Source organism: Camellia sinensis, chromosome 12 (genome assembly GCF_055761805.1).
Source record: "Camellia sinensis isolate YWXY chromosome 12, ASM5576180v1, whole genome shotgun sequence".
Classification (NCBI taxonomy): domain Eukaryota; kingdom Viridiplantae; phylum Streptophyta; class Magnoliopsida; order Ericales; family Theaceae; genus Camellia; species Camellia sinensis.
The window spans coordinates 109,688,556-109,709,339 of record NC_138972.1 but is presented as its reverse complement, the minus strand read 5'-3'; the positions used below and the strand labels follow the sequence as shown (position 1 = coordinate 109,709,339).

Sequence of the window (20,784 nt, the reverse complement as noted above, 5' to 3'; positions counted from 1 at the left end):
TTAACAAATAAACTTGCAACTCTTTTTTTTTTTTTTAACAAAATAGATTAAGGAAAATATTCTGACATACTTGGCGTTGATAGGGCCAGTTCTGAACCCATCATCTACTCTTGTCAACCTGTAATACCCGCTGTTGCTTGTAGGGGCCTTCCTATCTGGGTGAGAACTTGGGGATTGGTTGCCCCCCCCCATGATTGCGTCCAGTGTCTTCCACACCATGTCCCCATCATTGAACTCCCTGTGTTGAACAAACTGATTGTAGGCACGAGCTATGGGCTTATGAGACTTTTCCATTACCCGCGAGGCCCGATCCCTTCTTTCTTCAGCTGTCTCTATGTCATTCTTTCTGATGTCTGGAACTAAGTATGTGGACATCGCCATTCTTGCTGAGGGTACTACCAACTCAATTGGTAACACAACTTTGGACATATATACGAGGGAAAATGGGGTTTCCTAAGTTGGTCTCCTCTTTGAAATCTATACACCCAGAGTGCTACATAGAGTTGTTGAGACCATGTGCCCCCTGCTTCATCCATCATTTTACTCAATATTCAGATGAGAGTTTTGCTGGTTGCCTCAGCTTGTCCGTTCTCGTGCGGGTTGTACGAGGTAGACTTGTGGTTCTTGATTTGATAAGTGTCCAACAGTCTTCCCACATGGCGGTTCACAAAGGGGGTCCCATTATCAGACAACATCACTTTGGATATGCCCAACCTACAGGTTATGTTTTCTTTGATGAAGTTGGCCATTGCCGTCCCATCTGCATTTCTCATCGGTATAGCCTCTACCCACTTGGTACTAACTTTAGTCACTGCAAGTATTCGTCTGTGGCCTTTGGATTGCTGAGCTATAGGACCTACCAGGTCAAATGCCCAAGTATGAAACGGGTAAGGGGTCTTGATGTTGTGCAGTTCAACTGCCGGAGCATGTATCAAATTTCCAAATTTCTGGCAGGATTGGCATCTCCTTACAAAGTTTTTAGCATCTTCTTCCATTGTCAGCCAGTAGTAGTCGAGGTGAATAAGGTGCCCATATAATCGCCGGGCTCCTTAATGCTCTACCTTGTGGGCTTCTTTCAGCACTTCGTTTGCCTCATCCTCTGATAAACACACCAAAGGTTCCCCTTCAAAGCTTCTATGGTACAACTTGTCTTGGTCAAGGAAAAAAAGGGCCCGCCTCTTAACTCTAATTGCATCGGCTTTGTTCTCAGGCAGTGTGCCATTTCCAAGATAGCAACTGTAGACGGCGCCCGCGTGGGCCTCGCTGCTACAATTCGGACTCGATTTGTGTCACGGTTCTTAATCTGAACCAAAGAGTCCAAATCTGGCAAATCGTTTTGAGAAACAGATTTTTGAAAAAGTAGTGCCAAACATGGACTGCTTTGCCAGGTACAGAGTCGCCACCTAAATATTTTTTGTGGGAGAATTTAGGAAATCCTGACTCGGTGCCGAAGGCCACATGTCCGTCATCACCGGAGTTGTCTCGGCTCGGGAGCTTGGGTACGATCGGGGAAGGTCAGCTATGAGCACCCCCTTTCGCCCGGTCCGAAGACCGGCCTCTACTAACCGTGATATCCGTTTTTGAAAACTTTACGTGTTCTTAAACCAATTATTAGCCTAGAATTACTATGTTATGCGCACAGCAAACAAGTATAGACTAGATTGCCTAATTTGGAAATAAACATTGCATATCCGTTCGGTTTGAAAATGCTTTGGAATTTGCTACTCGCAAGTAGGCTAAAATACGGATTTCAACGAGTTTTTCCAACTCAAACAATCCAACCTTCACCCACAGGCATTCGAAACAGTTTAACACATAAGCATCTAGCCACATGTTAAGCATGCTGCCATGTTAACATTCACACACATGCGAGATGCTAAAGCGGACATACTTACATCGTACTCCGTGCCAAAACAAAGAACTTGTTAGCAAACATGCATGATCCAAGTCCATGTTAAGTGCCTAATGCATCGCATACAAAGTGTTGTTAGAATAGGCTCGGCTATCCTAAACATGTCATGTGAAAATGCACAATTATCACGTATTCAGTTTGGGAATTGAAGTATTGATGCAATTAGTGTGATGTACCGAGCCTAATGCATGTAATACAAAATGCATGAATGCACGCATGCATAACATAAGGTATGCTGAATTTAAACATGCCCTAATCTACCACCGTAAGCAGGTAAATAAAAGGGAAGAAAGAAGTGGGGTTGGAAGACATACACACCACCCACACACACTTATTACAGATTTACCCTCACTCGGAGGGACCGAATAAATATTACAAATTAATTAACTACGCAAGCTAATTAATATTACAAATTAACTAATTTAATTAACAAATTAAATAAATTAATTAAAGCAGGAAAACGCCTCGGGAAGCGCGCCACCATGCATGGGCTGCCTCTGTTTTCCTTCCTTTCCTCCTCTGGAGGCTATCAAAGCCTCAGGACTGATCCCTTGGACAGAGAGGATCACCACCGGCTGATTGAAATTGCCACCGGCAGTGTGGTATGGCCATCGGCACAAAATTGAATCTGTCGGCAGAGAAAATGGTGCCGGTCGGCACATTACACTGCCGGTCGGCAGAGTATTCCTGCAGAACCTGCAACTCACAGCAACAGAGGGCAAAACAAAGCATGGCAACACAATTCAAGGCATGTATGCACCAACCATGTCCCTTATCATTGTGATGACTCAAAGGGACATGTGCCTCGGTTCTCGGACCACCAATCACGCATTTCCATGCATGATGGCCCAAAGAACCAAGTATGCAACTTTGATTTCAAATGTGTGCAAATCAATCAAACAAAACTCCCAATCCCTATCACCCAAGTCAAGGGACAAGGAATGCATGCAAGATGCAATGCAACCTAGGCATACAAGCTAAGGATGCAACATGGCATGGCAAAGCACTTATGCAAGCATACAAGCATACATATGGCAATGCAAATAAATGGAAAGATAGACTTATACATGAATTAGGCAGCTCTAAAATAGACCTAAAACAGTGGCCATAAGTGCTAAAGAGTGAGGGCTAAATGGCACACACACACACATGCACATAAGGACCAACACTTAAGCACAAATCAAGCAACATTCAAGCACACTTGAAAGGGACAAACATGGACTAATTAGCATGCAACATAAGTATTGAAATCATGTTAGGATGGTGCCAAACCAAACAACAAAATCAAGCCAAAACATGCAACAAATAGTCCAAGTGTTCAAAGCAAACCAATGGGGGATTGAACTACACTTAGCAAGACCAAACATGGCATGCATTAAACAACTAAAAATAGATTTTTAGCATGTTAAAACAAGGCCAAAGGACTCCTTAGATGGCATCTAAGTGGCTCAAATACAAAGGCATACACAATAGCCAAAACATGGGGCATGCAACACATGCTTATGAGGCATTAAAGATGCATGCAAGGCAATCAAGCAAGCATGGAAATGGGACTGAAATAACATATAAAGTGACCCCAAATCACCAAAACAATGCAAGGATATCATGCTACACATGCACATACTCAAGGCCAACAAGCCCAAATACAAAGGAGCTATGTCAAGCATGCAAAGATCAACCCAAACGACTATGGACAGAGCTAAAACATGGCAAAATAAGCACATAATCTTCACAAGACTAAGCCTAAAACATGCTCCAACAAAGGCTAACAACCTAAGGCACATTAAGGCATAAACATGGCATTACATGGCAACTATGCTAAACATGCATGGAGTTCCAAAACCAACTTGAAATCATGTTATATTATGGATATATAAGCATGAAAAACAAATCAAACATGCTCAACACACACTCAAGCATAGGCTTCCTTAAGAGGCCAAAATATGCCCTTTTCAAGGACAACAAGGAGAGGGGGTGGCCCTCTCCTTCTTGGGACTTCAAAGCATCATCTTCACCACTGAAATCCCTCAAGATTTCAGTGGTGAAGAGACCTCAACATCAAAATCCCGGAGCTAGCACAAAATGGCTCAAAATGAGGCCTTTTGAGGCCTAAGGGTGGTCAACAACCCTCAAACAACAAAACACTCTTAATAAACAATAAAGAGGGCCTAAAAACAGAAATTTTTTATGTTATACAATAATCACAAAAACAGCTCTAAGATAGGTAGAAAATCAATGCAAAAATGGGGAATAAAGGTGCAAGTTTCTTACCCTTGTAGTCCTCTTCAACAATGGTGCTCCAATGGCCTCCTTGAGCTTGAATCCAACGCCAAAACTTCAAAACAAACTCTTTAGAACCTCAACTCCAAGAGGAAGGTGAAACACTAGGTGTTTGTGTGCAATAGTGAGACACAAAACACCTAGTGAACAAAATGAGAGGGAAAGAGAGATAGAATGTGTATCTCACCCAAACCCTAGAACAAGGGCTCAACAATGGCTGTTTTGCTCTCCAAAAATATCCTAAGTCTAACCTTGTCTCCCTTCTTTTTGCCTTAGAGAGAGCTCCTCTCTATATGTCTCTTGTAAAGCTTACAAGACAAGCTTTGCAAGAGGGAGATCCCTCCATACACGTGTATGGAGGGGAGCAAAAGCAATACAGCTGTCTAAAAAATATCTGCAAAAGCAGATGAACAGCAATCGGCCGGCCAAAAATGCCATCTTGGCCAAAAAGAGTGCCGGTCGGCAACAAATAGTGCTGACCGGCAACAAAGAGTGCCGGCCGGCAAACTATATTGCCGGTGGCATCAAAAACCAGCCGGTGGCATCTAGCCACTGCCGGTGGTGGGTGGGGATGGTCTACAAGCCCCACCCTGCCTCTCAAAGGCAAGATGCAAGTGTTTGGTGCAAAACCAGACACTAAACGGTCGAATTTGGGGATCCTGAGGCATGGCGCGCGAGCCGAGACCTCCGGGAACTCCAAACGAACACAAACATGGATAATCACCGAGTGTTCAAACGGTGACGTCCAAGTCTTGAGGACGGTCAAAAATGGGGTGTCTACAGCAACTATGCGACTGCCTCCATTCCTCACTGCTTAAGAAATGGGTTTCTTCCTCTTTAGGATAGGACTAACATTTTGCACATTGCCTCTGCAACTCATGCTTTCCTTTTCCATCTCTGGCCAGTAATGCTCTTGCCTCTGTATCCGTCGGTATAGACTGATATCTCCATCTCCACAAGGCTTAGCATGGATCTACGTAAGTCTGTAAGTTGCTTCTTGTCTACTGACGTACCTTGCCAACAGGTTGGGACCGCAAAAATACCACTCTCCTTTGAGGAGCAAAAATGATGCAAGTTCTGCTGGTCTGACTATTTCCTGGCCTGTTTTCAACTGCTGGATTATATTTGTTTTCCACCCCTCAGCATCTTGCTCTGTCTGTTCTTTGGCAAACACTGCTAGTGTTGTTCTTTTCTTGATGACGATGGCTATACCATCAACTGGTATATCCACCTTTGTCCCCAATGTAGCTAAGGCATCGAGGAAACGGTTGTGTGTTCGAGGGGTATGCTGGATTTGGACATCATTAAACTAAGTGAGCAACCTTTGAACTACGATGCGATATGGGGCCAACATAGGCTCCTTTATGGTGAAATGACCCATTGTTTGCTTGACAACTAGCTAGGAGTCGCCCCAAATTTTCAACTTGCGGAGGCCCTTCTTTTGTGTAGCAATTAGACCCAGTATCAATGCCTCATATTCAGCCTCATTGTTTGAACATTCAAAGTCAAGCTTGTATGATAGATGAAACTTTTTTCCTTCTTGACACGTTAGTGTTATGCCAACTCCACCTTTCCCAACTCCAGAAGCTCCATCAAATTTTAAGTCCCAATAAGTCTCAACTGCATCTGCTGAGACATGGACCTCACCTGGTGGAGGTACCTTTGCAGATTCATGTTCACCATATGGGAATTGGGCCAGTAAGTCTACAAGTGTTTGGCTCTTAATAGCCTTAGGAGTAACAGAAGCGATTTCATATTCTACTAGAACCAAAAGCCATATTTCCATTTTTCCAGTCAGAGTGGGCTTGCTTAGCAAGTAATGAACCGGATCACTCCGAGTCATAACCTGGATTGGGTGTGCCAAAAAATAGTGGCGCAACTTCTGCGCTATGAAGATTAAGGCTAAACAATGCCTCTCAATTAGGGTATATCGTGACTCAACACCATTGACTTTACGACTGATGTAATAGACTGGCTTCTTAATGCCATCCATGTCTTGGACAAGTAGAGCTCCAATAGACCAAGGTATAGAGGTCAGGTACAGTAGTAGAGGCTTTTCGGGTTGTGAGGCAATCATTGTAAGTGGAGAGATAAGTGCTTTCTTCACCATATCAAATGCCTGTTGGTGTTCTTGCAATCATTCAAACTTGTGATTCCAGTGTCCCAAAGGAAAATGTTATCTCAGCAAGGGTTGGAATGAACCTCATGAGGTATGACATTTTGCCTAGGAATTTCTTCAAGGCCTTTTGAGAGTGTGGTGGTGGCATCTCCATGATTGACTTGATCTTATCCCCATCCACTTTGATCCCCCGTTGGTGTACAAGAAAGCCGAGGAACTTGCCAACGGTAACTCTGAAGGCACACTTGAGAGGGTTCACCTTTAGGAAAAATTTGCGGCAACGCTGAAAAACTTTTTCCAAGTTGCAGAGGTGTCGGTTTGCCTCAGTACACTAGACCACTAGATCATCCACATTTACTTCCTCTTCATCATGCAACATATCATGGAACACTGCAGTCATAGCTGGTCGGTAGGTTACCCCACATTTTTCAAACCGAAGGGCATCACCGTATAGAAATAAAATTTCCCAAGGGCGTTCTAAAAGCCATCTTTTCTGCATCTTCTGACGCCATTTTGATCTGGTTATAACCACTGAACCCATCCATGAAAGAGAACATTTGATGGCCCACAGTAGAATCAACAAGTGTGTCAACATGGGGCAATGGAAACTCGTCTTTTAGGTAGGCCTTATTCAGGTCGCGAAAGTCTACGCAGACCCTAATCAGGCCGTTCTTCTTCTTCACAGGCACAATATTTGCTAGCCAGGTTGGGTACTATATAGGTTCAATGAACTTGGCCCTCTGTAACTTTTTTACCTCTGCCTTAATCTTTGCTTCAAGATCAGGGTGATACTTTCGAGTATGCTGTTTGATTGGCATAGAGTTGGAAAAATTGTCCAGATGATGAGTAACAAGGGATGGGTCAAGACCAGGTATCTCGTCGTATGTCCAAGCAAAGACGTCACTGTAACACTTTAGTAGTGTTATCAATTCTGCCTTAGTTTCTAGAGCCATTATATCGCTGATAAACACGGGCTTGCTCTACCCTGGTAAGTCACAAAGGTTGACCTCAGCAAGTACCTCTTGCTGCGGTTTGGGTCATTTTTGCATGCATTCAGGGGCGGGCTCAGGCGTCTCCAACAACCCTTCTTGGGACTCATCACCGTCACGTTTATTCGTCTCAGGGCCACCCTCCCATAGTATGAAGTCTAGTCCCCAAGACCGTCATAGGTAGTAAACTGTCTTGTCGTCCTCGTGCACCTTAACAATCTTGCCTGGAGGACTTGTGGACTTGCTGCTCCTCTTCTGCCCACTACTTTCTAGAGTAGCCTCAAGTCCCGAATGTCTTCCCACTTCAGTAATTTTACCACTACAATTTTACCAGTCCTTGGAGTTTCATCTATTGACAACTCAGTAAAGAAAACTGCATCCGAATAGTGTGTCTCCTCCACTCTGAATGGCTTTTCAGACGCATTTATGGTTACTGTGCGCTTTCCCAACATTGCCTTCACGCATTGGTGATAACTTGATGGGATAGCCCTACATTGGTGCATCCAAGCTCTGCCAAGTATCATATGGTAATTTGTGTCCACTTCAATCACATGGAACTTAGTAACTTTTCATTCTTGCTGAGGGTACTACCAACTCAATTGGTAAGACAACTTTGGACCCATATACTAGGGAAAATGGGGTTTCCTGAGTTGGACTCCTCTTTGAAATCTATACGCCCAGAGTGCTACATGGAGTTATTCAGACCATGTGGCTCCTGCTTCATCCATCATTTTACTCAATATTCAGATAAGAGTTTTGTTGGTTGCCTCAGCTTATCCGTTCTCTTGTAGGTAGTACGAGGTAGACTTGTGGTGCTTGATCTGATAAGTGTCCAACAGTCTTCCCACATGGCGGTTCACAAAAGGGGTCCCATTATCAGACAACATCACTTTGGATATGCCAAACCTACAGATTATGTTTTCTTTGATGAAGTTGGCCACTGCTACCCCATCTGCATTTCTCATCGGTATAGCCTCTACCCACTTAGTACTAACTTCAGTCGCTGCAAGTATCCATTTGTGGCCTTTGGATTGCTGCACTATAGGACCTACCAGGTCAAATTCCCAAGTATGAAACGGCTAAGGGGTCTTGATGTTGTGGAGTTCAACCGCCAGAGCATGTATTAAATTCCCAAATTTTTGGCAGGATTGTCATCTCCTTACAAAGTTTTTAGCATCTTCTTTCATTGTCGGCCAGTAATAGCCAAGCTAAATAAGGTGCCTAGATAATCGTCGCGCTCCTTGATGCTCTGCCTTGTGGGCTTCTTTCAGCATTTCGTTTGCCTCATCCTTTGATAAACACACTAAAGGTTCCCCTTCAAAGCTTCTACGGTACATCTTGTCTTGGTCAAGGAAGAAAATGGTCTGCCTCTTAACTCTAATTGCATCGGCTTTGTTCTCAGGCAGTGTGCCATTTCCAAGATAGTCAATATGCGGTTGCCTCTATTCCTCACTGCTTAAGAAGTGGGCTTCTTCCTCTTTAGGATAGGACTAACATTTTGCACATTGCCTCTGCAACTCAGTGCTTTCCTTTTCCATCTGTAGCCAATAATACCCTTGCCTCTGTATCCGTTGGTATAGACTGATATCTCCATCTCCACAGGGCTTAGCATGGATTTGTTTATGTCCATAAGTTGCTTCTTGTCTGCTGACGCACCTTGCCAACAGGTTGTTGGGACCACAAAAATAAAACTCTCATTTGAGGAGCAAAAATGATGCAAGTTCTACTGGTCTGATTATTTCCTGGCCTATTTTCAACTGCTCCATTATATCTGCTTTCCACCCCTCAGCATTTTTCTCTGTCTATTTTTTGGCAAACACAGCTAGTGTTGTTCTTTTCTTGATGACGATGGCTATACTATCAACTGGTATATCCACCTTTGTCCCTAGTATAGCCAAGGCATCGGGGAAATGGTTGTGTGTTCGAGGGGTATGCTGGATTTGGACATCATCAAACTAACTGAACAACCTTTGAACTACGGTGCAATATGGTGCCAACAGAGGCTCATTCATGGCAAAATGACCCATTGTTTACTTGACAACTAGCTTGAAGTCGCCCCAAATTTTCAACTTGCGAAGGCCCTTCTTTTGGGCAGCAATTAGACCCAGTATCAGCGCCTCATATTCAGCCTCGTTGTTTGAACATTCATAGTCAAGCTTATATGATAGATGAAACTTTTTTCCTTCTTGACTAGTTAGTGTTATGCCAGCTCCACCTTTCCCAGCTCTAGAAGCTCCATCAATTTTTAAGTCCCAATAAGTCTCAACTGCATCTGCTGAGACATGGACCTCACCTGGTAGAGGTACCTTTGCAGGTTCATGTTTACCATATGGGAATTGGGCCAGTATGTCTACGAGTGTTTGGCTCTTAATAGACTTAGGAGTAACACAAGTGATGTCATATTCTACTAGAACCAAAAGCCATCTTGCCATTTTTCCAGTTAGAGCGGGCTTGCTCAACAAGTAACGGACTAGATCACTCCGGGTCACAACCTGGATCGGATGTGCCAAAAAATAGTGGCGCAACTTCTGCGCTATGAAGATTAAGGCTAAACAATGCCTCTCAATTAGGGTATATCGCGACTCGGCACCATTGACTTTGTGACTGATGTAATAGACTGGCTTCTCAATGCCATCCATGTCTTGGACAAGTAGAGCTCCAATAGACCAAGGTGTAGAGGTCAGGTACAGTAGTAGAGGCTTTTCGGGTTGTGAGGCAATCATTGTAAGTGGAAAGGTAAGTGCTTTCTTCACCATATCAAATGCCTGTTGGTGTTCTTGCAACCATTCAAACTTGTGATTCCAGCGTCCCAAAGGAAAATGTTATCTTAACAAGGGCTAGAATGAACCTCATGAGGTATGACATTTTGCCTAGGAATTTCTTCAAGGCCTTTTGAGAGTGTGGCGGTGGCATCTACATGATTGACTTGATCTTATCCCCATCTACTTCGATCCCCCGTTGGTGTACAAGAAAGACGACAAACTTGCCGGTGTTAACTCCGAAGGAACACTTGAGAGGGTTCATCTTTAGGCAAAATTTGTAGCAACGTTGAAAAACTTTTTACAAGTCGCAGAGGTGTCGGTTTGCCTCAGTAGACTTGACCACCAGATCATCCACATTTACTTCCACATCATAATGCAACATGTCATGGAACACTGCAGTCATAGCCAGTTGGTAGGTTACCCCCGTATTTTTCAAACCGAAGGGCGTCACGGTATAAAAAAAAATTTCCCAAAGGCATTCTAAAAACCGTCTTTTCTGCATCTTCTGGTGCCATTTTGATCTAGTTATAACTACTGAACCTATCCATGAAGGAGAACATTTGATGGCTCGCAGTAGGATCGACAAGTGTGCCAACATGGGGCAATGGAAACTCGTCTTTCAGGTAGGCCTTATTCAGGTCATGAAAGTCAACACAGACCCTGATTAGGCCGTTCTTCTTCTTCACAGGCACAATATTTGCTAGCCAGGTTGGGTACTATATAGGCTTAATGAACTTGGCGCTCCATAACTTTCCTACCTCCGCCTTAATCTTTGCTTCAAGATCAAGGTGATACTTTCGAGCATGTTGTTTGATTGGCATACAGTTGGAAAAAGTGTCCAGATGATGAGTGACAAGGGATGTGTCAAGACCAAGCATCTCGTCGTATGTCCAAGCAAAGACGTCACTGTACCTGTAGACGTCCCCGAACACCTCGGGAGGGCGAGTCCCCCCCGTTCTGTTCATATTGGGCTCACTACAGTTCAGGACTCTCAAATTGTCACGGTTCTAAATCTGAACCAAAGAGTCCAAATCCGGCAAATCGTTTTGAGAAAACAGATTTTGAAAGAAGTGCCAAACATGGACTGCTTTGCCAGATACAGAGTCGCCACCTAAATATTTTATTTTTGAAAAAATTTAGAAAACCCTGACTTGTTTGCCTAAGGCCACGTGTCCGTCATCACCAAAGTTGCCTCGGCTCGGGAACTTGGGTACGATTGGGGAAGGTCACTTCGTGAGCACCCCCACTCGCCCGATCAAAGATCGGCCTCTACTAATCATGATATCTATTTTTGAAAACATTATGCGTTCTTATTCCTGTTATTAGCCTAGATTTACTATGTGATACGCACAGCATACAAGTATAGACTTGATCGCCTGAGTTGGAACAAAACATTTCATGTTTATTTTTGAAAATGGTTTGATGGTGCTACCCGCAAGTAGGCTAAGACGTGGATTTGCCACCCTTGGGTGGGCTTAGAAAAAAAACATGATTTTGCCACTATCTAGTGGGCTCAAAACTCACAGTCAACGAATTGTTCCAATCCAAATAATCCAACCTTCACCCACAAGCATTCAGGCAGTTATATCACATAAGCAATTATCCTCATGGTAAGCATGCTATTCATGGCAGTCACTCACACGCATGCAAGGATGCTAAAGCGTAAAACTTACCGAGTACTCCAAGCCAAAACAGAAGCTAATTAGAAATCCATGCATGATCCTAATTATACAGAAATGCCTAATGCAACACATGCAAAAAGTGCAACTATAGCAGGCTCGGCTATTCTAAACATGACATATGAAATGCTACAGCTAACATGTATTCAACTTTGGAATTGAAAATACAATGCAGTTAGTATGATGCGCCGAGCCCGGTGCATGCAAAACAGATGAATGAATGCAAACATGTTGTCATACTGTATGCTAATTGAAACATGCCCTAATCTAACCATCATAAGCGGGTAAATAAAAAGGAGAAAGACGTGGGGTTGGAAGACATACATCACACACACGCACACTTATTACAGTTGTGCCCTCGCGCAGAGAGTCCGAATAAATAATATACAGTCCCAAATGAATAATTACAATCCAAATATGTACAAAACCCTAAGTAATTAACAAATTAAATTAGGAAAGCAATAAATTGGCATGCAAGCCAGGGACTACCTCAAATCTGCTTCGGATGTTGAATGATGCATGCTCGGGTTGCCTTATGCGGAGAATCCCTCGCGATGCCCCGGTTTGCCTCTGTTTGCAATTGTTCTTGGAATGCGTGTCAAGCTCCGGAAGGCTGCCGATTTCTGATTTGCTGTAACAGAGAGTAACAAAGGGGCATGGCAAAGTATTTTCACATATGTATACATGACTACTCTTCAGGGAGTGTAGTCCTCGATCCTCGTGCCACCAATCACGCATATCGATGCATGATGGCCGAGGAGTCGAATTGCACGACTCAATATGAAATGAATGCACATATAAACACAACAAGGCCTAGACTCCATCATGGATAATCTGGAGTGTCGGCGATCGAAAATTGAGACACGTTCTGTCACTCGGAGTACAAAATGTCCCTCGTTTCCTGTGCTTGGGCTAACTCCTGTCCCAAGCACAATACAATATGCATGACATGCATGAATGCAATTCTAACATGCAACCTAGCATACACAATGCTATGAAATGGCATACACGATGCACGAGATAACATGGCATGCACAATGCGCTAACATACAACCTAACATACACAATGCTATGAAATGAAATGGCATACACAATGCATAATGGACTTACACCAACATGAGTGGACCTCAGCCACACTCACATTAGTGGCCATGGGATGAAAAATGAGACTCTCGAAATACGTGCACGCATGCATACAAACTGAGGACCGAACCTAAGGCAACAAAGGCCACTCTACCAAAGCATGGCAAGGCATGGAATATGGTATGCAAACATGCAAATTTCAGCACTGAAATGTGATACAAAACAGCCCCGAAACATGGAAACATGGCACCCGATACATGGAATGAACCCCGAAATTCGAACTAGGCACATGGAATGACTTATAGCTATACAAAAAATGCATTATTTGATCATGAAGCATGAAGAAAGATGCAAGACAGTCCCAAAAAATGCATATTTCCAATTTATAACAAGCCTCAAAAATGAACACAAATAGGGCTAATCTATCATGCAAAAATGGCCCTAAAAGAGAGATTAAACACAAGGGACAGCAGCTGACCCCAAATGGCAAAAAGCCCTTCAACAAAGTTGAAGAGGGGCTCAAAAAAAGTCACTTTACAGTTTACATCAAGCCACAAAAATAATCACAAATAAGGCCAAACTATCATGCAAGAAAAGGCCTAAAAGAGGGGTAAAGAGACAAGTGGTAGCTTCTGTTCTCAAACGGAGGAGAGCCCTTCAACAAAGTTGAACAGGGGCTCAAAAAAAGATATTTCACATTTTACGGAAAATTCCAAAACAGCTCACAAATAAGCCTAAAATACTATGCAAAAATTGGCCTAAAAGAGAGATAAAGAGGCAAGTGATAGTAGGAGACCTCAAAAAGAGGAGAGCCCTTCAACAATGTTGAAGAGGGGCTCAAAAAAAGTTATTTTACAGTTTATGACCAAGTCCAAAACAACTCACAAATAAGCCTAAAATACTATGCAAAAATTGACCTAAAAGAGAGATAAAGAGGCAAGTGGTAGTAGGAGACCTCAAACAGCCGGAGGTCCTTGATCAAACATGAAAAGGGGGTCAAAATATAACTATTTACAGTTTGGGTCGGAGCCCAAAAAATCTTTTAAGTATTGCTTAGATAGCATGCAAAACAAGACAAGAAAGAGGGAAAAAGGGACTCACCCTTGTAGAGCCAAGCTTCAACAACTTTTGGGCCAAGTTTGGGAGCTCTTCACCTCTGGAAAGCAGCCTCAAGTTGCTGGAATGGAGTGTAGATTGTTAGGCTAGGAGTTGATGTAGAAATGGCCAAGAACCAAGGTATTTTGAAGTTGGATGAGAGAGATAGAGAGAGATGTGTATACCAAGCTCAAAACAATTTTTCTAACCCTCCCAAATGCAGCTGGAAGTGCTGGTTTTATAGAGGGAGGAGGGGAGGAAAAAGGGGGAAAAACTAATTCAAATTTCCCTCCAAAAGGGAAGACCTTCAGACAGTGGGTCAAATGCAGAATAGCTGGCACAGCTAGAACACACCCAGGAGGGCAAAAATGGTTGACCAGGTTCAAAAGGTTCAGGTGGCCGGCCGGCCAGGCAAGGTGGCCGGCCGACCAGTTTAGGTGGCCGGCCGACCAGGTCAAAAGGGTCAAGGTGGCCGGCGATCCCTTAGGATGAAGCCCCAGAAGTTAGCTTTCCAATGCCGCAAACCTTGCATCAAAATTCCTCCTGTGCAAAAAGTTATGCCTGTTTTGGTGAAGCCGCGCAGATTCGGTCCAAACGGACTTTAACCAACCATATCTCCCCCACTCGAACTTGTCCTTAGGAGATTCTTGAGTGAAAAATGAAGCCCCGGAAGTAAGCTTTCCAATGGTGGTAACCTCATATCTTAAATCCAAGTATGCAAAGAATTATGCTCGTTTCGGTGAAGCCACGCAGTGTTTTCCTCCTTCCCGGATTCATGCTGAATCACTCTTGACCAAAAAAAGCTGGTTTTTCAGAAAAATTGCTGGCCTCCCACTCTCCTACAACCTTTCTAACAACGAAAATAAGGTCTCCACCAAAAATGAACCCAAACCGATGCAAAACGAAGGTTCGGGGGCCAAAACACGCGGTCCGGGGGCCCGAAAACTGACTGTTAAGCACCGGAGGTGGCAGTTGACCACAAAGTTGGTCTCTCGGACCCCAGTGTCCCTCAAAAGGGAGGAAATAAGATGTATGCCAAAAATCGGAGCAAATGGAGGTGGTTAAGCGGTCCCAAATCGAGGCACACGGCCGACGGCTCCGAAAAACTGGAAATCGGGCTCCAAACGAAAAAAAAATGGCCTACGATCGTGAAACGTAGCCTACGGCCACTGAGAGATGGTCTACGAGACCTCTCCCTCCCTTCGGGAAGAGAAAACAGAGAAAACAGAGCCTGATTCGTAAACCGAGGCAAGGAACGAAAGAGTCCAGAAGTCCGGAGGCAAGGCTTGCAGCCGGGACTCTGAAACTTCTGAACGAGCGTAATATGCAATATCACCGAGCGTTCAATCAGTGACGTCTGAGTCTTAAGGTTGGTCAAAAATGGGGTGTCTACAGTTGCCCCTCTTTGACAGAACTCGGAAGTCATAAGTGACGGGAGTGAATGTCAAAGCCCAGAGACGACCCATTTTTGACAAGGCCGAAGACTTAGACAAACAGGCAAGACAAATAGAGATGTGCCCGCAGGCAGCGGCAAAATACAACCGACAATGCAAGAAGCCGAAGGTACTTCATGATCATGCAAATGCAGTAAGCTATAATGAAGCACATATTCACAATAGATGCAAAAATTTTAAGCAAGAATGCAAAGCAATAACCACATTTCATGCAGTTAAGAATACGGAGAATTATTCAATTCTCGCCACGTCTCACACGGAGAAAATACAGTACCTGCGCGGTTCATCTGGTCACACTAGCCTCGAATGAACCGTACATGCAATATCGTGCCTCATGCTGCTGGGGATCTCTCGCTTCTTCTTGATTGAGCCACAGGTACTACTTTTCTCCCTGACTATGGTCGTCGCTTTCCCTATTCTCCAACAGGGTGACAGACTAGGTTGGTTCAGTATCCAGAATTGAGGCGCATACACATGTTATCTCAATCTATGGGGCTGCCATACAGATTTCAAGCCGAGGATATACCTCTGGGTATTTAAACCAGACTTTAGTCTCGGAAATCCCGAACCTTTGCGTTCTAGGCAAGAGCCATTCGAACTCTAGTTTCCACCGTCTCAGTTGATCTCCTAGGAACTCACTGCTAACATAGGCAGGTGGCTATACCAAACCACTGGAAGTCGTTCGGGCACGACAAACACCAAAGGAATTACACCTTTAGAGGATTTAAGGTCTCCTAGACCCGGGAGTGCACAAGATAGTGTGAATAAAGATGCAGGATTTAAGGTCTCCTGAGACCGGAGGATTTAAGGTCTCCTAGACCAGACAGTAAAACAAATACGATGCAATGGATGTAATAGATGTGATGCAATAGATAATAGATGCGATGTAATAGCGAGTACAATGAATGCAAAATGGTGACATACGCCAACCACGTTGGACTCGCAAATGGAGAAAGAACAAAGAAAATCAATCAAGAGCGCGTTCCACGCAACCTAAGATAAATTCCAAACACGCTGAAATCGTATGAGGAAGGGGAGGCTCCAAAAACAACCCGCCCAGCGCGTCTACAACGCAACTTGGGATAAATTCCAAACACACTGAAATCGTGTGAGGAAAAGAACACTTTAACCATGCTGAAATCGTGAGAAGATGTCTGAAAACAACCGCTCAAGTGCGTGCACAACGCAACCTGAGATAAGATCCAAACACGCTGAAATCGTGTGAGGAACGGGACACTCAAACCACGTCGAAATCGTGAGAGGAGGTCCAACAACCCGCCCAGTGCGTCTACAACGCAACTGGGATAAATTCCAAACATGCTGAAATCGTGTGAGGAAAAGAACACTCTAACCACGCTGAAATCGTGAGAAGAGGTCCGAAAACGACCGCTCAAGTGCGCGCACAATGCAACCTGAGATAAGATCCAAACACGCTGAAATCGTGTGAGGAACGGGACACTCAAACCACGCTAAAATCGTGAGAGGAGGTCCAACAACCCGCTCAGCGCGTCTACAATGCAACCTGGGATAAATTCCAAACACGCTGAAACCGCGTAAGGAATGGGACACTCAAACCACGCTGAAATCGTGAGAAGAGGTCCGAAAACAACCGCTCAAGTGCGCGCACAACGCAACCTGAGATAAGATCCAAACACGCTGAAATCGTGTAAGGAACGGGACACTCAAACCACGCTGAAATCGTGAGAGGAGGTCCAACAACCCGCCCAGCACGTCTACAACGTAACCTAGGATAAATTCCAAACACGCTGAAATTGTGTGAGGAAGGGGACACTCAAACCACGCTGAAATCGTGTGAGGAGGTCCAAAAACAACTGCCCAGGTGCATCTTCAACGCAACCTGGGATAAATTCCAAACACGCTGAAACCGTGTAAGGAAGGGAACACTCAAACCACGCTGAAATCGTGAGAGGAGGTCCAAAAACAACCCGCCCAGCGCGTCTACAATGCAGCCTGGGATAAATTCCAAACACGCTGAAATCGTGTGAGGAAAAGAACACTCTAACCACGCTGAAATCGTGAGAAGAGGTCCAAAAACAACTGCCCAAGTGCATACACAACGCAACCTGAGATAAAATCCAAACACGCTGAAATCGTGTAAGGAAAAGAACACTCTAACCACGCTGAAATTGTGAGAGGAGGTCCAAAAACAACAACCGCCCAGGTGCGCGCACAACGCAACCTGAGATAGTCCTGGAGGACAACGATTCTAAACGCAGCATGGCGCAAAAGGATATAAGATAACACAAGATGCAAATAAATGCAGCAAGTGCGATGATACAGCACATGTTACAAGCAATGTAGAGCATGATGTTTAGGGAATGCAATAAACAGACAAAGCGGCACTCTAGAAAGTACCTCATGGAGTGAGTGGCGGTAAACCGCTTTACTCTGACGGGGAATGGTACTCAGGGAGAGCATTTCTGATTGCCATTCTGGTTTGAAACAATGAAACAGTCAACACAGTATCCTTTTCACTTTGAACACACAGCTCGTATCGGCATACTGCTTATTCTAAACACGCAGCTCATAACACAATATTCTACTTATTTTGGAACATACGGCTCACGCAGGACACTGCTAATTCTGAACACACGGTCCGTTCTGAACACAACTCATTCTGAACTCACAGCCCATAACACAATATTTTGTTTATTCGGCACACAGCTCATACAAGACACTGCTTATTCTGAACATACAGGACGCAATGACGAAACTTGCAGAAGTTGAAACAATCTCGGATGCCCGACATTTTCCCTTTTTTCTTTTGCTTTGTAGCTCGGAACTTTCATAGCTTCAGATGGGTCCTGGTTTTACTGTTTTCACATGACCTGGGTTGAATCCCGCGGCTTTATGAAAGAACCAATCCTAATTTGCACAAATGTGGAGAACGACACGGCACTTTGAGCACAAAACGATTTTTGAAATTGAAATGAGAAAAGGGTTCTCAACCGGGTATTGAGCCTACAACTGACCACAGCCAAAACGACTCAACAACGAAAAAGAAAAGGTAAACAACCTAAACACATCGAGACATACTCGGAACGAGTCAAAGCAAGAATCGAGACAAACAAAACAAAAGACACGACACATAGACGTGTTACAAAGACGAGAGACCTCTCAGTTCGTGAGGAGCCAGTTTCTCCGGGTATTGTTTCCCACCCTTTCTTATTTGTGATTCTCACATCACTCGGCCCTCAAGCTTTGTTTTTCTCTCAAAACCCTTTCCTCGCTTTTCCTCTCAGCGCACATCTCTCTATTCTTTAATCTCTCATTTTTCATCCCTCCCCAGGGTGGTTGATGGATAAACAAAAAGTTGTGGGCTTTTCCCTCTAGCACTCAGCTAGATTCTTCTTTTTCTGCGCGCAGCTAGTGAGTTCCTACCATAGAGGGGTTGTGCTGCAACTAAGCGTGTAGCGAATCTGCAGCTGACATCGGCTGCCAATGCTCTGCAAGGGAGTTTGGACGTGGTTAGATCTGTCCAGATGAGGGAGTGTAATATCTTGCCCCATTCCAACTCGTGCTTCGCACTTGGCTTGATACCTCGTTGCTTGGAGGATGTGAGAGCTTTCTGCCCTTTTGTGGTCAGCTTCAGTGGTGCCCTTTTCTGGCAGGTAGAATGCCCTTTCTGGAAGATACATTGACAACTGGGGAAAGACAGGAAGCCTGACTCAACTGTACCCTTAGTTCATTATTTTGACCATTTTTTTGTTTTTGACGTTCTGCTAAAACAATTTTGACCAACATGAGAGTTAGATTAACATGCATGTTCGATTTTCTGATTTAAAATCATGCAAGTTAGGTTATAAGCACTAAAAATTTTCCTTTTTTGGGTCCAAGAAATGGTTCAGTTTTTTGAAAAGATGGAACAATTTTTGAGAGATCAGTCAACCTCAGTAAAAATTCTCAAAAACTATTTTTGCAAACGGCCAATGCTTAACAAGCACAGAACCTACTTTTGAGACGCACAACCTCGGATCTGGAGGAAAATTGCCCCTTGCTGGAGGGGAGCTGCATGGCAACGGAAAGTTGCCCATTGTTTGAGCGGCACTGCAGCACATTGAATGGCAACGGAAAGTCGCGCCTTGTTTGAATGGCACCGCAGCACATTGTAGTCAGTCCTCAGAGCTACAAACACAACCAGACTCTCGGATACAGAGAAGGCAAAGATGATCAAAACCATTTCATGGACACAATCGATTTTGGAAGTGTTTATGGCTGGACTTCATAATGAAGTTGCCTACGTATCCCAAAGATAGGAATCAAGCCTTACGTAGTTCAGGGTTAAGGTACACTCGGGTATTAACCTCTCCTTTTGCGCTCTAACTTTTGCCAAGGCCGCCCTTTGCGGGTTTTCAACCTTGCGAGCTATATTCTTCAATTCTTTTTCATTTCTTTTCTTCTTTTTTCCATCTTTTTCTTCTTCTTTTTTTTTTTCATTTTTTGCATTTTCTTCATTTTTTTTTTTTTTTTTTTTTGCATTTTTCTCTTTTGTTCTTTTTTTTTCTCTTTTTCTGGCTCTAACTTTTGCCTGGGTCGCCCTTCCGAGTTTTCGGCCCAGCGAGCCTCTCAAGGGTAAAAGTGTAGCTTGGTCCATGTCAAATGGTTTTGAGATCTCGAATCCGTCTGAATCCAAGAGAGTGGCTGCTGTTCGCTGACGATGCAGGAGTCCATCCCGTGGAGACTGAATTTGCCCCTAGTGTTGTAGATCGGAACTCAATTTTTCTTCAGCAATACTTTCTTCTTTCTTCCCCTCTGGGATTTGGAATTCTTGACGATCTTTGTCAGCTTAAGAAACATCCCCATTTTTTGACTCTTTGAGCACATCTGACAGTTTTGCCCCTAGTTTGAGGGCTTTTGATCTAGCTTCGCGAGCTTCCTTTGAAAACACTTGATCTGACTTTTCTTGCTCCTAGTTCGAGGGCTGCTTCGAATCTGGCCACGCTGGCCTCACATTATGGTTGACCTTTGAACTTTCTGGGTCCGAGTTCGAGGTTTGAAAGCAAGGGGTCGAGTCTCGAGGCTGAGAGCGATCCTAGGCTGCACAATCTCAAGAGCGATTCCACACAGGTCTTCGCAGGACCGCGCAAAACATTTTTTTGATATCTTTTAAGAAAGCGACTAGTCGCTTGCGCTGAAGACAATGTAGAACCAATCTGGATCAAGCCAGGATCCTTCTCAGTACTCACATTAACAAGCATGATTTCATTCATTAAGAGCTTAGCACGCCTCTCTTTCTCTCAGTTGATCAAATTTTTACAAATCCCGAGGAATTCCTTCCTTTTTGTTTTCACCACAGTGTTAGAAAAAGTTTAAAAAAACTTAGGTCAATGCAATGAGTTCAAGGCACAGAAAAGACACAGTTCTGGTCAAATACTGCCATCTCAATCAGA

The 20,784-nt window shown here is 44.0% G+C and overlaps 1 protein-coding gene across 1 annotated transcript; it reads right to left on the bottom strand.

Moving 5' to 3' along the window:
- Positions 1 to 5,591: 5,591 nt before the first annotated feature.
- On the bottom strand, positions 5,592 to 7,264 carry LOC114264207 (uncharacterized). Its single transcript, XM_028204801.2, has 2 exons — positions 7,067 to 7,264; positions 5,592 to 6,311 (listed from the first exon to the last, which is right to left on the bottom strand). The coding sequence occupies exons 1-2, from the start codon at positions 7,262 to 7,264 to the stop codon at positions 5,592 to 5,594; spliced, it is 918 nt and encodes a 305-aa protein (XP_028060602.2).
- Between the last annotated feature and the right edge of the window lie 13,520 nt (positions 7,265 to 20,784).

Coding starts and splice junctions, on each gene's coding strand:
- LOC114264207 (XM_028204801.2), bottom strand. CDS start 7,264: ATGGCTCTAGAAACTAAGGCAGAATTGATAACACTACTAAAGTGTTAC. Junction 6,312..7,066: donor AAGCAAAGATTAAGGCAGAG/GTAAAAAAGTTA, acceptor GAACACCAACAG/GCATTTGATATGGTGAAGAA.